The 12,848-nt window shown below is 45.8% G+C and overlaps 1 protein-coding gene across 1 annotated transcript; it reads left to right on the forward strand.

Moving 5' to 3' along the window:
• The first annotated feature begins 2,661 nt into the window (after positions 1-2,661).
• Positions 2,662-3,699, forward strand: LOC113898065 (P2Y purinoceptor 3-like). Its single transcript, XM_027550868.1, is given in 3 exon segments — positions 2,662-3,255; positions 3,258-3,556; positions 3,558-3,699. Coding segments are annotated over 3 exon segments (1,035 nt in total).
• Positions 3,700-12,848: the final 9,149 nt, after the last annotated feature.

Below are 12,848 nucleotides of genomic sequence, written 5' to 3' on the forward strand. Positions count from 1 at the left end.
GGTTGGGAAGATCCCCTGGAGGAGGACGTGGCAACCCACTCCAGTATTCCTGCCTGGAGAATCCTCATGGACAGAGAAGCCTGGTGGGACACAGGGACACAAAGAGTCAAAAAGACTGAAGCGACTGAGCACACACATATGAATTTGTAGGTGACACATTTCAGACCACAGCAGAAGGTCATAGCCAGAAAGAAAAGTGACCTTGTCTGTTATGAAGTGGTAATGCCAGACTCACCCGCTCACCCTCCCACATAAGCCAAAGAGCTTAGTCAGAGCAACGTAGTCTCTAGGAGGAGGAAAAGGAACGGTGGGAACAGAACCAGAACCTGTTGGGTCACCCCCTTATGACACACTGTGTGCCTTTCTTCCAGCTGATTCTCCCAGCAACCTCACCAAGTTACAGCTGTGAAGACCATGGCTCAGAGAGAGAAGATGACTTGCTCCTTCACACTGTACTCACAGTCCCTGCCGAGCTGGGATTGGAGGGCTTCTTACCACAGTCGTGAGGGGGCAGAAGCCCACAGCCCGCCTCAGGAGCAAGCCCTCCACACTGGAGGGCCTAGCCAGCCCTGCAGGGGTGTCTCCTCTGACTCCAGGCTTCCTCACAGTAAAATAGAGCTAGTGCTTCATCCGCAAGGTTGCTCAGAAGACTAAACGAAATCACAGTGTGAACCGGCAGGCCCGAGCCAGCACTGAACCAGGCCGGTGCCACTCCTCAGCATCCCCCTGAGAGCCCACACCGCGCTGGGAAGGCAGCTTTGCTGAAAGTAACTAAGCATTGGCCAGCCCTCCATGTGGAAGATGATAGAGGACAAAATGAATGAAAATATCATTCTTTCTATGAATACTCACCCAGCCAAAAAGCTTTGCTCCTCCAGTCAGGCGGATGTTAAAGTCAGTCAACAAGCCCCTTGCCTCAGAACATCATGTTAAAGTCAGTCAACAAGCCCCTTGCCTCAGAACATCGGTCCCAGCCTTCAAGCTTCAGGCTTCAGCTCAGGCACTGGCCTCCCCCACCCCCGCAACTCCAGCCTCAGGTATACTCTCAACTCCTCCTCTGGCTCACACCCCATGTCCAATGGGTCCCATTGTGCCTGCCTCAGCAGTGCCTCTGGGTCAGGTCCTCTCTCCTCATCAACCCACATGGTCTCGCTGGGGTCCCGAGCATCTCTCACCTGCAGGCACTGCCTGGGCCCCCTTACAGTCTGACTGCTCCAGGCTCGCTTCTGGGCTGCTGCCGGGCCTTCCTCCCACACTGCCTTACCCGCCACTGTCCTGCTTAAGCACATCCACCCTTCTTAACGCATCCTTGGAGTTCCGCCCCCACACAGGTCATCCCGCCATGCCAGGACTCTTCAGCTCTGTCTCCGTGCATGTGCTATGCCTCCAACCCCATCCCTCAAATGCCCTTCACCCTTCTTTCCCAGCAAGCTCCTCTCGGTTCTCCCAAGCAGCTCCCGTGGCACCCAACCCAAGTCTTCACTCGACTCCCTCAGCACCCTGCTGGTTTTTGCAGCGCTCGGTGACCATTTCCCACAATGCAATGCAATCAGCTGTATCTGCTGGTCTTCCCCACCAGATTATGAGAGCCTGGAGAGCAAGTGCTGTACCCATCTTTTCTCCATAGTGCCTGACCAACAGATGCTCCATAAGTGCTTGTTGACCGATAGAATGCACGAGGTCCCCGTTCCTTCTGCTGTGAGTAAAGACCTATATGTTACAGTTTACCCCCAAAGTACCCAATGTATGCTTTTCCCTCTTTCCCTGTATTAACTTGTCTTTCTGAAGATGAACCCCTAGAAATCAACTTCTTGGAAAGTTCAGGCTTCATCTCAGGCACCCCTGTAGGTCTTGTGCTGGCTGATTTCCCAATGCATCGGGCTCCACACACAGCTGCCTCAGCTCTGTGGCTCTGCCTGTTGGATCTGCTTTGTCAGCAGGGATGAGGGTAAGAAAGAAGCTGCACCTGGCTTTACAGCTCAGATGTGTTTTCTTGGATGTCCGGGATGCTGGGGTGTTTAACAAGCAAATCAGCCTCGGGATTCAAATACGCAGTTAATAAATCTTGAAAGAGATACAAATCAAAATCCTCTCACAGAGCCTGTAGGCAAAACCCATGCTTTCCCTAATCCTCCCTAACCCCCAAGGATCACTTTCCACTCCCACCAAGGCATGTGGGTGGGGTTAGGGCCAGGTTGCAGGAAATACTGCCCTCTACGGATGCACCATCATCTTCGGCTGGAAGAGGTCCTTTTGGAGGTTTCCTAACTCTATGCAAAGTAGTCTAGCCAAAGAACAAGTCACAGCGCTGGAGGTGGTATGCCCTGCTTAAATGACAGCAGCACCTTTTCCTGCCACATGTGTATCCGAGCTTCCTATCAACCCAGCCTGGACCCAAGAGCACACAAGTCAGGGTAAGGGAGGCCCTGTGGACCTGGTAAGTTGAAAAGCCCTCCTTTAAAATCTGCTTTGCCCTTGGTGTAAGCTTTTTTTTTTTTACTAGCACTGGTCTCTCTCAAACAAGGACTCTGACCAGACTTTAGGAGTTAATGCCAAGTCAAGGCAGAAACTAACACTCAGCTGAGGCTGTGATGCTCTGCTAGCCACTCCATTTCTTCCGAGGGGAAGGAGAAGCAGGAAGAGCTGTGCTCCCCTGGGGAGATGGAGAAGCTGGACACCAATATCTCAGAGGAAGGAAGATCCTGCCATCTCTCGGAGCACTACAAGCAAGTCTACCTCTCCCTGACCTACAGCATCATCTTTGTGCTGGGGCTGCCCCTGAATGGCGCCGTCCTGTGGCTCTCCTGGCGCCAAACCAAGCGCTGGAGCTGTGCCACCATCTACCTGGCGAACCTGATGGTGGCAGATCTGCTATATATATCGACACTGCCCTTCCTCATCGTCACCTACTCCCTGGAGGACACCTGGCCCTTCGGGGAGCTGCTCTGCAAGCTGGTGCGCTTCCTGTTCTACGCCAACCTCTACAGCAGCGTCCTGCTGCTGACCTGCATCTCCGTGCACCGCTTCCTGGGCGTGTGCCACCCACTGCGCTCCCTGCCCTACCGGACCCGCCGGCATGCCCTGCTGGGCGCCACCGCCACGTGGGCTCTGGTGGTCATCCAGCTGCTGCCCACTCTGATCTTCTCTCACACAGACGACATCGACGGCCAGATGATCTGCTACGACACGACCAGTGCGGATCACTTTGACAAGTTTTTCGTCTACAGCATGGTCCTGATGTTGTCCAGCTTTGTCCTGCCCTCCTTGGTTATCTTGGTGTGCTACTCACTGATGGTCAGGAGCCTGGCCACACCAGTGGAGACCCTCACGAGGGTGGGTGGTGCAACCCGGGCCAAGTCCATCCGGACCATTTTGCTGGTGTGTGGCCTCTTCGCCCTCTGCTTCGTGCCCTTCCACATCTCGCGCTCCCTCTACTTCACACTCCGCTTCCTGTCCTCAGGCAACTGCCAGCTCCTGACAGTGGTCAGCCTGGCCTACAAGGTATGGAGGCCTCTGGTGAGCCTGAGCAGCTGCCTCAACCCAGTCCTCTACTTTCTGTCAGGTGGGAACAGAGTCAGGCTCTTCCAGGAACTGGGGCACAACAAGGTGGGTGAGCACCCAGCTGGAGCCAAGGGACAGAGACTCTGGGCTGTCTCTTGCCCACCTAGGGGTGGGCAGGTCTGGGTCCTGCCAAGATGAAGTTCAGGGGGAAAGCTCCAAGATGCTGACAATGACTTGTCTGAACAGAGTCACGAGCTAGTGGGAGAGAGACCCCCACTAGGGCTCCTAGTGGTGTCCTAAAAGGATTTTAATTTTGATGCTAAGTGATTTTAAAATAAGAATATGGAAAGAGCTACCAACACAAAGGAAAACGTTCTTAATGAAGCTGACATTTATCTTTCATCATTCAGATTTCAGCTCACACGACACCTTCTGGTCACTCCTGCCACCCTAGCCAATGTTAACCTCTCTCCCCCGAAATCAATCTCTATTATATTTCCCGATTTGTTGTCATTATTGTAACACTTATTAGGACCTGGACTTGTTCGTTTACTTATTCATGGTCTCTTCCCCCTAGAATGGAGGCTCCAATAGGACAGGGACCTCATCTGAGTGCTGTCCCCTAACAGCAGCCTCCACAGCAGGGCCCAGCACACAGTGGAGTACAATAGGGGCTGAATGAAGAAGTGGGCAGCTGGCTGGATAGATGGAGCCCTTAATATGTAAGAGCACTTTATAAGAAATAACTCATTTAATCCTCCCAACAGTCCCTGGAGGCAGGAGCTATTGTTAGCCCCTCTGACAGATCAGGAAACTGAAACACAGAGCTTAAAGTAGCTTATCCAAGGTCACCCAGCTGGAGAACGCCCAAATCATAGTGCTGGACGGGAGCTTTGAACCCAGGCACTGGCTCTGAGGAACACAGCCCTAAGATTGAAGCAGATGGCCCAATCCCAATACTCATCAAGAGCTGGCTGAGTTTTCGTTGACAGTACCAGCTCACCTGTTTACATAACTGCTGTAACCTGAAGACAACTGTAGCGGTCCCCAACCTTTTTGGCATCAGAGACTGGTTTCATGGAAGTCAGTTTTTCCATGGAGCAGGGGTAGGAAGGGATGGTTTCACGGTGATTCATGTGCATTTATTGTGCACTTTATTTCTATAACATCGGCTCTACCTCAGATCATCAGGCATTAGATTCTAGAGGTGGGGGACCCCCGGTACACAGGATGTGCTCTTTTACTATGCTTCTTAACCAGCGTTCTGATTAAGGTCAGAAAAGGCTCTGCAAGGTAAAGTGGCTGCAGAAATGATGATCCACCTTATCCACATGTGAACATAATGTCTCAGTTTATGACAGAAAATTCTACCACTGTCTTAAATCACAAGATGATGCTCATCTTCTTAAAAAAAAAAAAAAAGTAACACAAAAACAGAAAAGATCTTTTTAAAAAAAAACAAAAACCTCTTATATTTAAATAATAATGATCTCCAAGGAGCTCTCAGGTCTAAACATGCATGATTTAATAATTCATTATAATGTCTCTATGAAGAAGTGATAAGCCTTTTTCATAAAAGCTAAAGTGTAACCCCTCATTACTACCCCGACTCTATTTACAGGGAACGTCTGAGTAAACCACATACATGTCTAAATTAAAAAATTTTATTCTAAAAGTGCCATTTATTGCTTTCAAGGGCACACAATAATTAGAACTAGACTAAGTGTTGCCTAGCAGAATTCCTTCAGATAATTAGTTTAATGAATAGGCAAGGATGTTTTCTAATTAGCAGGTCAGCTGTTTCTATATAAATAAGGGCTTCTATAGTAGCTGAGAGAGCTTAAAACTGTTTGCTCTTTTGAATATTCTCTCAGTTGTCTTGCTTATATTATTACTTTTTGTCCCTTTCTTCTCACAAACACAAAGGAAACACTCAGCTGACCTACAGTCCCGACTATTACCTCTTACAAATGAGCAAGGTTTAACATTCCTAGAGAGTTGGCTCCCCAGTAAACGCTTAAAGCCATCCTACATCCCACTTAGACATTATTTCTAATGCCCACCAACCTGCCAACCCTGGAAATGGAAAGAAAACTAATCTAGAATTTTCAGGATGCATCACTTTTATCTAAAAAGCAAATAGTTTGTAAATAAGTGTTAGTCACTCAATCGTGTCGGACTCTTTGCAACTCCACGGATTGTAGCTAGCCAGGCTCCTTTGTCCATGAAATTCTCAAGGCAAGAATACTGGAGTAGCCATTCCCTTCTCCAGAGGATGTTCCCAATCCAAGGATCAAACCCGGGTCTCCTGCATTGCAGATTCTTTACCATCTGAGCCACTAGGGAAGTCCAAGTGCTTTATACCCCTGGCCAAACTTTTCCAGTGTTAAGTCCTTGCTAACTTATGTGCTTACAATTATTTCTCTGATCCATATAATGCTAATTTTGCTTCTGCAGAATCTTTTGACCTATCTAATAGCAAAGAATAAGCATCCACTTTTAACTTACTTCTCTATCACTGGGATCAAGAAAGTTTCACCTAGTTGTCATCATATCCTAGTTTTCAAGGGTAGTTATCTCAAGATATAAGAATCGAAATAGACTATTCCCCTTTAGAGAAAGGGCTCCATTCAAAGGGGAGCTGGGAACCCACTGCTCAACAAAAGTCAAGGGGATATTCCTGACTCCCCTTTGGTTAGCAAACACCCATCAACACCAGGGAACGAGGAGACTAAAACGAACGAAAGTTCTTTCTCAATCTCCCCATTCAATGCCACCACCCTGGTGAAAGCTTGGGTCCTCAAATGTGTTATCACCCTGGGCTCTGAGCATCTGTGTAATCTGCCTGGCTGCTTGGACAGGTTAAAACAAAACTGAAGGTCAGCAAATATCATCATGTTTGAAATACCAGCACTGGGACAGTACTGGATGCAAATGTAATGGCTGTAGCCACCTACAAGGGGCAAGCACGGTGCCAGCTCTTGAGGAGGTTACAGACTGTTGGAAAAACAAACCCAGACAAACAATATGAGCACTAATTAACAACTTCAGCAGCTACAGAAAAAAGTAATGTCAGTTGGTGATTAATTTAAAGCAAACAACACAGTGTAAGTATGAGGGAAGCTTTGTCAGGGGGCAGGGGCTTCGGGGGTCATGAAAGGTGTCACGTGTATGCTGAAAGCTGGGTGAAACTGCAGTTAGAATTTCTCAAGCATTGGAGAGAATGGAAAATTTGTGTGGGGGCCAATGGTTGGTTACTGAAGGGTAGGAGGCAGAGACAATGCTGGAAGGGCTGAAGTGTGATTACAAAGGCTACCCCAAAGCCAGAAAAAGAACTGCTTCTCAAGGAACATCTGAGCAGGAGGGTCACAGGATCAAAACTTCGACTGAGAAACTTAATCTGGCAGTCTTGTGTTTAGAGATAAGAAACAAAATGTTACAGAAGACTTCTGTGATATCTCCTAACTGGCTTCAAAGTCAGCCTACACACCATCTCCAGGTAATTCTTAACACTTTTCATAGATCACACTCTCCCTATTTCTGTCCATTCCCTCCCTACAAACTTGCTTCTATAGGATAAAGACCAAATAGCTCATCCTGGTCTACTAGATCCATCACAGTCCAGGCCTAGATGAACTTTTCAACTCACAGGTCTTATACCACATCATATGGGTGTCCACCTCTCACATGTTCACCAGAGGGCCACCATCCACCACTCAACACCCTGCCCCAAACCTTCTCCACATGCCTAGATACTCATCTCCCCAGATCTTGGGGTCCACTTCCTCTGATCTCACTGCACTGCTGACTCAGCCTCTGGGCCTATCGCCTTGGAGTTGGTGATGGACTTCTTTATCATTCAGGTCTGTTTTGTCTCTCCTTCTACTCCATTTTTCAACGTATAGACCATGGTACCCTAGCAACATTCCTAGGAGGAGAGGGGAATGACAGAGGATGAGCTGGTTCGATGGCATCACTGACTCAATAGACATGAGTTTGAGCAAGCCCTGGGAGTTGGTGATGGACAGGGAAGCCTGGTGTACTGCAGTCCATAGGGTTGCAAAGAGTCAGACACGACTGAGCAACTGAACTGAACTGAGCAACATTCCAAACATAATGGATGCTCAGTAAGCAATGGTGATGCTGATGATGAAGAGGAGGTAGAGGAAGGTGATCACCATTTATGAGGCCACTGCAGTGATCCAAGATACAGATAAAGGGCATGAAGAACTAAAATCTTTTAGTAGAACCAGAAAGATTTCAAAACACACTGGAAAGAATGAAAAAGAGTGAAATAAATTATTGAGACATAGCTGGTAAGGGGGACAGAAAAAAACAGACTCTGAGACTCCAAGCCTGAGGAATCAAAAGAATGATCAACTAGCACCAAGCACACAGGGACACTCAATAGTCGCTCAGTAGGAAAGCAAAAGGGAGGAAGTAAAGGAGGGAAGGCACAGGCTGTGCATCGTGAGGGAGAGTTCAGACGACTGAAATGTGAGCCGCCAGTGAGGCCTCAAGTTGGAAATGTAGGATGGAGGGTCAGAGAAAGTTTAGGCTCAAGCTCTGGGTTTAGAGTTATCTATTCAGGCAACTCTTCCAAGCTGCAGATAGCAATTATATCTCTGAGGAAGAAGGGAAGAGAAAGAACAAAGGACCTAGGAGATACAGGAACCATAAAAAGGGTTGACAGGGAACACAGAGGCAGTAGATGGTGCTGATAATAGTGTGGGAAAACCAAACCAAGGCAGTTTCAAGAAAGAGAGTAGTCAAGGGTATCACATGAAATAGACATGCCAAAGAGAATGAACAGTGGTCTCTCAGCATACAGTTCAAATGCCACCTCTTCCAAGAAGCCTCCCCTGATCACACATCAAAAGGCCCTTTCTCGGGACTTCCCTGGTGGTCCAGTGGCTAAGACTCTACACTCCCAAGGCAGGGGGCCCTGGTCTGATCCCTGGTTAGGGAACTAGATCCACATGCTGCACCTAAGACCTGGTGCAGTCAAATAAATAAATAATAAAAATCAATATTAAAAAAAAGAAGGCTTTCTCTCTTCTCTGACCCCTTGTCCACATCTCCCTTTCACCAAGTATGAGCAGCATTATTTAAGTCCCCTTATTTCCTATCCTGCCGGATCCAGCAGAGATTTCAACATATGGGTACTCGCTAAATCTGTGTGGAGTAAATGAACATACAGCAAATAATTCTCCTGTGTATGCTTTCCAGAATTACTGCCTGAATCCAGTTTATGAGTGTGTGCCTATAAAACTAAATCACAAATCGTTTGGGATTTATTTGTTCTCACACTCACCAACTGCAATTCAAAGCAATTCCAGGACACACTATACCTGCAAGCATTCTCACTTTTTAGCCTGTATTTCAAGGACAATAAAGAAGGGAGATTTTTCATCAAGTTGTTTACAATTAAGCATAACCTAAGCTTATAAAGTTGCGTATTCTCATTGTCTTTTACTTTTTTGTAAACAAGCTCAATCTCCTTAATATTTCAACTTCTCAACTTTTTGTTTTGTTAATGTTTTCTGTTTGTTTGTTTGTTAATGTACCGAACAACGTCAAAAGTAATGGCCTCAAGAATTCCATGATAAGATGGAACTCATATTCCTGCAGCAAGCTCTAGCTGGGCATTTTTATAGTGTTAAATCATGAACAAAAAGCAAAAAGTGCCACTTCAAGCAAATTAAAGAATCGTTGAGTCTGAGAAAGTTCCACTCCACAGGTAGAAAAACACATTAGCCATGAGACCTTTAGAAAGCATTAACCCAACAATCAAAGACACAGTCGCTGAACACTCCTTATGGTCTCTCCTTTTATAGCCTAGTTTCTTGCAAGAGTAGGCTATGCTTTTTATTGCAATTTCCACCTTGAATTCATAGTGCCAAATCATCGCAAGTTGGCTACTGCCCATCTCACCATCCCACTGCATTCTAACTGCTCTTTACAACACACCAATGGTTTCCAGTTACAAACCAAATGGTCATGCCCTATCCTGCTTGGGCTTCCATGGCATTTGTCACTGCCACCCACTTCCTCATTAAACTGATTGCACACACTGCCCCCTCTCCTGCTTCCACCCTGTAAGTGTGGGTGGGTGGCCCCAGGGTCCCGCCCCTGCACTCTTCTATTCTACCCCACTCTCCTCCTGGACAACCTCACCGACTCCCTGAGGGCCCCAATGATGACCCGCAAACCCCTCTCCAGGGAAAGCCTCTTGCATTCCAAACCCATGCTCTTGTCCATACAACAGTTCCTCGGGCATGGCAAGTTCCATAAAGTCAAAACTGAAATCGTTTTCCTCCCAAACCTGCTTTCAGCTCAATGGCACCATCCATCCAAGCCAGAGATCTAGGGGTTGTGCTTAACTCCAGCCTCTTCCCACACTTCAAACTGTCATGATCACATGGTCAGATCGGCCTCCCTAGCATCACAGGACCGTGTTTTCTCCTTTTCATCTGCTCCACCACTGCTTTGGTTCAAATTCCATCACTTCTCGTGATGCTCCAATCGATTTATCATTCTCTGACCCCAGATTTGTTCCCCGCAAGCTCTAATTCATTCCCTTCCTTCTGCTTCTACAGTCATCTTTGTAAGATGTAAATCTTAATTCCCAATATATGTATCTTCCAAAAGCGCCCATCTGCCTTCAGGCTTAAGATCAAAATGCTGAACATACAACAACAGTCCTTCATCAATCTTGTCTCCTATCAAAGCTTCCAACCTGGGATTTCACTGGTGATTCAGTGGTTGGGACTTCACCTTCCAATGCAGGGGGTATGAATTCAATCCCTGCTTGGGGAGGTAAGATCTCACATGTCTTTGGGCCAAAAAGCCAAAATACATAAAACAGATGCAATGTTGTAACAAATTCAATAAAGACTTTAAAAGTGGTCCACATTAAAAAAAAAAAAGCTTCCAACCTGAACTCTACATTTGCCTCCTTCACTCCATCTTCATCAATCAGCAGGTTCCAAGATTATCTCTAGAAACTCTTGTCCTCCTCATTCATACCTCGCTCCTCCACTCCTTAGGTAAGTCATTTTATTCATCCTTTGTCATGCAGCTCAAAGACCATCTTCCTCTGGGAATCTCAGAAGTATTCTAGAGCATTAGTCATTGCTCTATGACAGTGCTCTTTGCACCGTATCACTATCTCAGAATCACTGATCTTTTGTCTGTTTCTCTCACTCATCAATGTGTGGAAGATGGTCCACAATTTCCACATTTCTGAATCACCACCTCTAGTAAAGAGCCTTAGGGTCAGTGCTCCCAGAAATGAATGATGATACAGAAGTCTGTGCATATCATGAAGTATCATCTATTGTTACAGTATTACGCTTGGGTTTTCCTCACCACTTTATTTCTTTGAATCATAAGATGCTGTCAAAGACACATTCCAATTTCAGAGACGTTAAGAGGTGAAATACTACAGTCTACAGGATACAGCATATTAATTTAAGTTACATGTTTATAAAAACTTTATAGTCATCAGACTAAAAAGACATTTAAAAAAAAATCCAAGTGCTGGAAAATAACCCAAAACTTTCTAAAATAACTCTTAAGTGAAGAGAACACACGTATGTTATCTTAAAATGTTACATTTTTCCTTTGAAATGTTCATTAAAGAACTGTTTGTTCTGTATTCTAATTGTGGTAGCCAAACACAAATCTGCATCCATTAAAATTCACAGAACCATTAAATTCATGTAATCCATTAAAATTCATAGAAAATAAAAGTCATGGGAAATATTTTTAAATCTCCATTAAATATGGCCCATTCCTTGCCTCTCCTCTCCCCCAAGCCTGGACTGCACCTCCACAACCCCATCAGAACCCAAAGAGGACACTTACTTCTCTGACACTCTCACTCCAGCCCCTGAGCAATGACTCTGAACTTGGAGACGGCCCGTGTCCAGGCGCACCTCCCCACACCTCCACATCTCAGGCCAGGCTTCCTGCCACTCACATAAGCCCTGCTCCCCTTGCAGCCAATTCCCCTTGCAGCTGATTCCCTCATCCCTGCTCTCCCAGCTCTGTTGCTGCCAGTTCAACAACCTTGAACTGGTACCTTGCATATCTTTTCTCCTCTCTCACCCTCCTCCCACTTCTCTCTCTCAACTCCTGTCCACTGTACCCTACAAAGTCTGGGCTCTACTGGGGTGCGGAAGGGGGAGAGGAATTCTCCTTTTGTCCTGATTATTTACTATTTAAATATTTATTAATATTTACTCAGAGCAGATAGGGTCTGCTTTGAATGGTTAAAAACTGCCTGAACATGGTAAGACATAGAACCTGGAAATAATCGGAGTTTCCTTGGGAAACTGAACCAGACTCTACAAAGAAGGCAAGTCTGCTGCTGTGCAGGGCGTGTGTGGTCCGGCAGCCCCTTACACTTCCTCTGTGCCTCAGCTGCAGCGAGCAGCTTACGTTTTTTTAATTGGTCATGTTCCATCCCTTCTCAGGGGCTCCGTCCATGCTGCTCCCTTTTCTTAAGACTATTTTAATCCAAGATTCTCTACAACCTGGTTTCACAGAATTTACAACAGAAACTTGAGCCCCAGTGCAGCTTTTCCCAACTGATAAGGCCAACTTTCAGAAGCCATGGACTAGAACGGTCATATGGCAGTCAAAGCTTAAAGAAATAACAACTGAGTAATGATACAGTAAACCAGAAAAATGGATGTACTGAATAAACCTACCCTACATAATACACTTTCAAGCTGTTCTAGGAATTTTAAACTTACGATGTTATGCCATGTACATCCAACAATATAATCAGCTAAATATGTTAAATGTTGTCTAAAATATCTGCATGTCCAGAGAATGCAATACACAAAAATTCCTTGACTTTAATATATAATATGACAAGACCAGTGTTAATCACTCAGTTGTGTCTGACTCCTTGTAATTCCTATGGACTGTGTAGCCCACCAGGCTCCTCTGTCCATGGAACTGTCCAGGTAAGAATACTGGAGTAGATTGCCATTTCCTTCTCCAGGGATTCTTCCTGACCCAGGGATTGAACCTGTCTCCTGCACTGCAGGCAGATTCTTAACTATTTGACCACCAGGTAAGCTAAAGAGTGTTTCAGTTTGTCAGAAAAATTTCATATCCATATTTTATTTAATGCAAAAGACATAAATGTTACTTAAGGTCCTACTCTGGAGGAAAAACTACTCCCATAATCTTTCAATGACGGTAACTAGGCAAATTTTCTGTATTCCAACTTAGATTTCCTTTTTATATAAATAATTTTCCCCATAAATAAAGAGTTAAAATCAGTGTTTTAATGTTTTTTAAGTCAAAAGTTAAAGACATCAAGTATTTCT

The sequence above is a fragment of the Bos indicus x Bos taurus genome, chromosome 1 (genome assembly GCF_003369695.1).
Source record: "Bos indicus x Bos taurus breed Angus x Brahman F1 hybrid chromosome 1, Bos_hybrid_MaternalHap_v2.0, whole genome shotgun sequence".
Classification (NCBI taxonomy): Eukaryota; Metazoa; Chordata; class Mammalia; order Artiodactyla; family Bovidae; genus Bos; species Bos indicus x Bos taurus.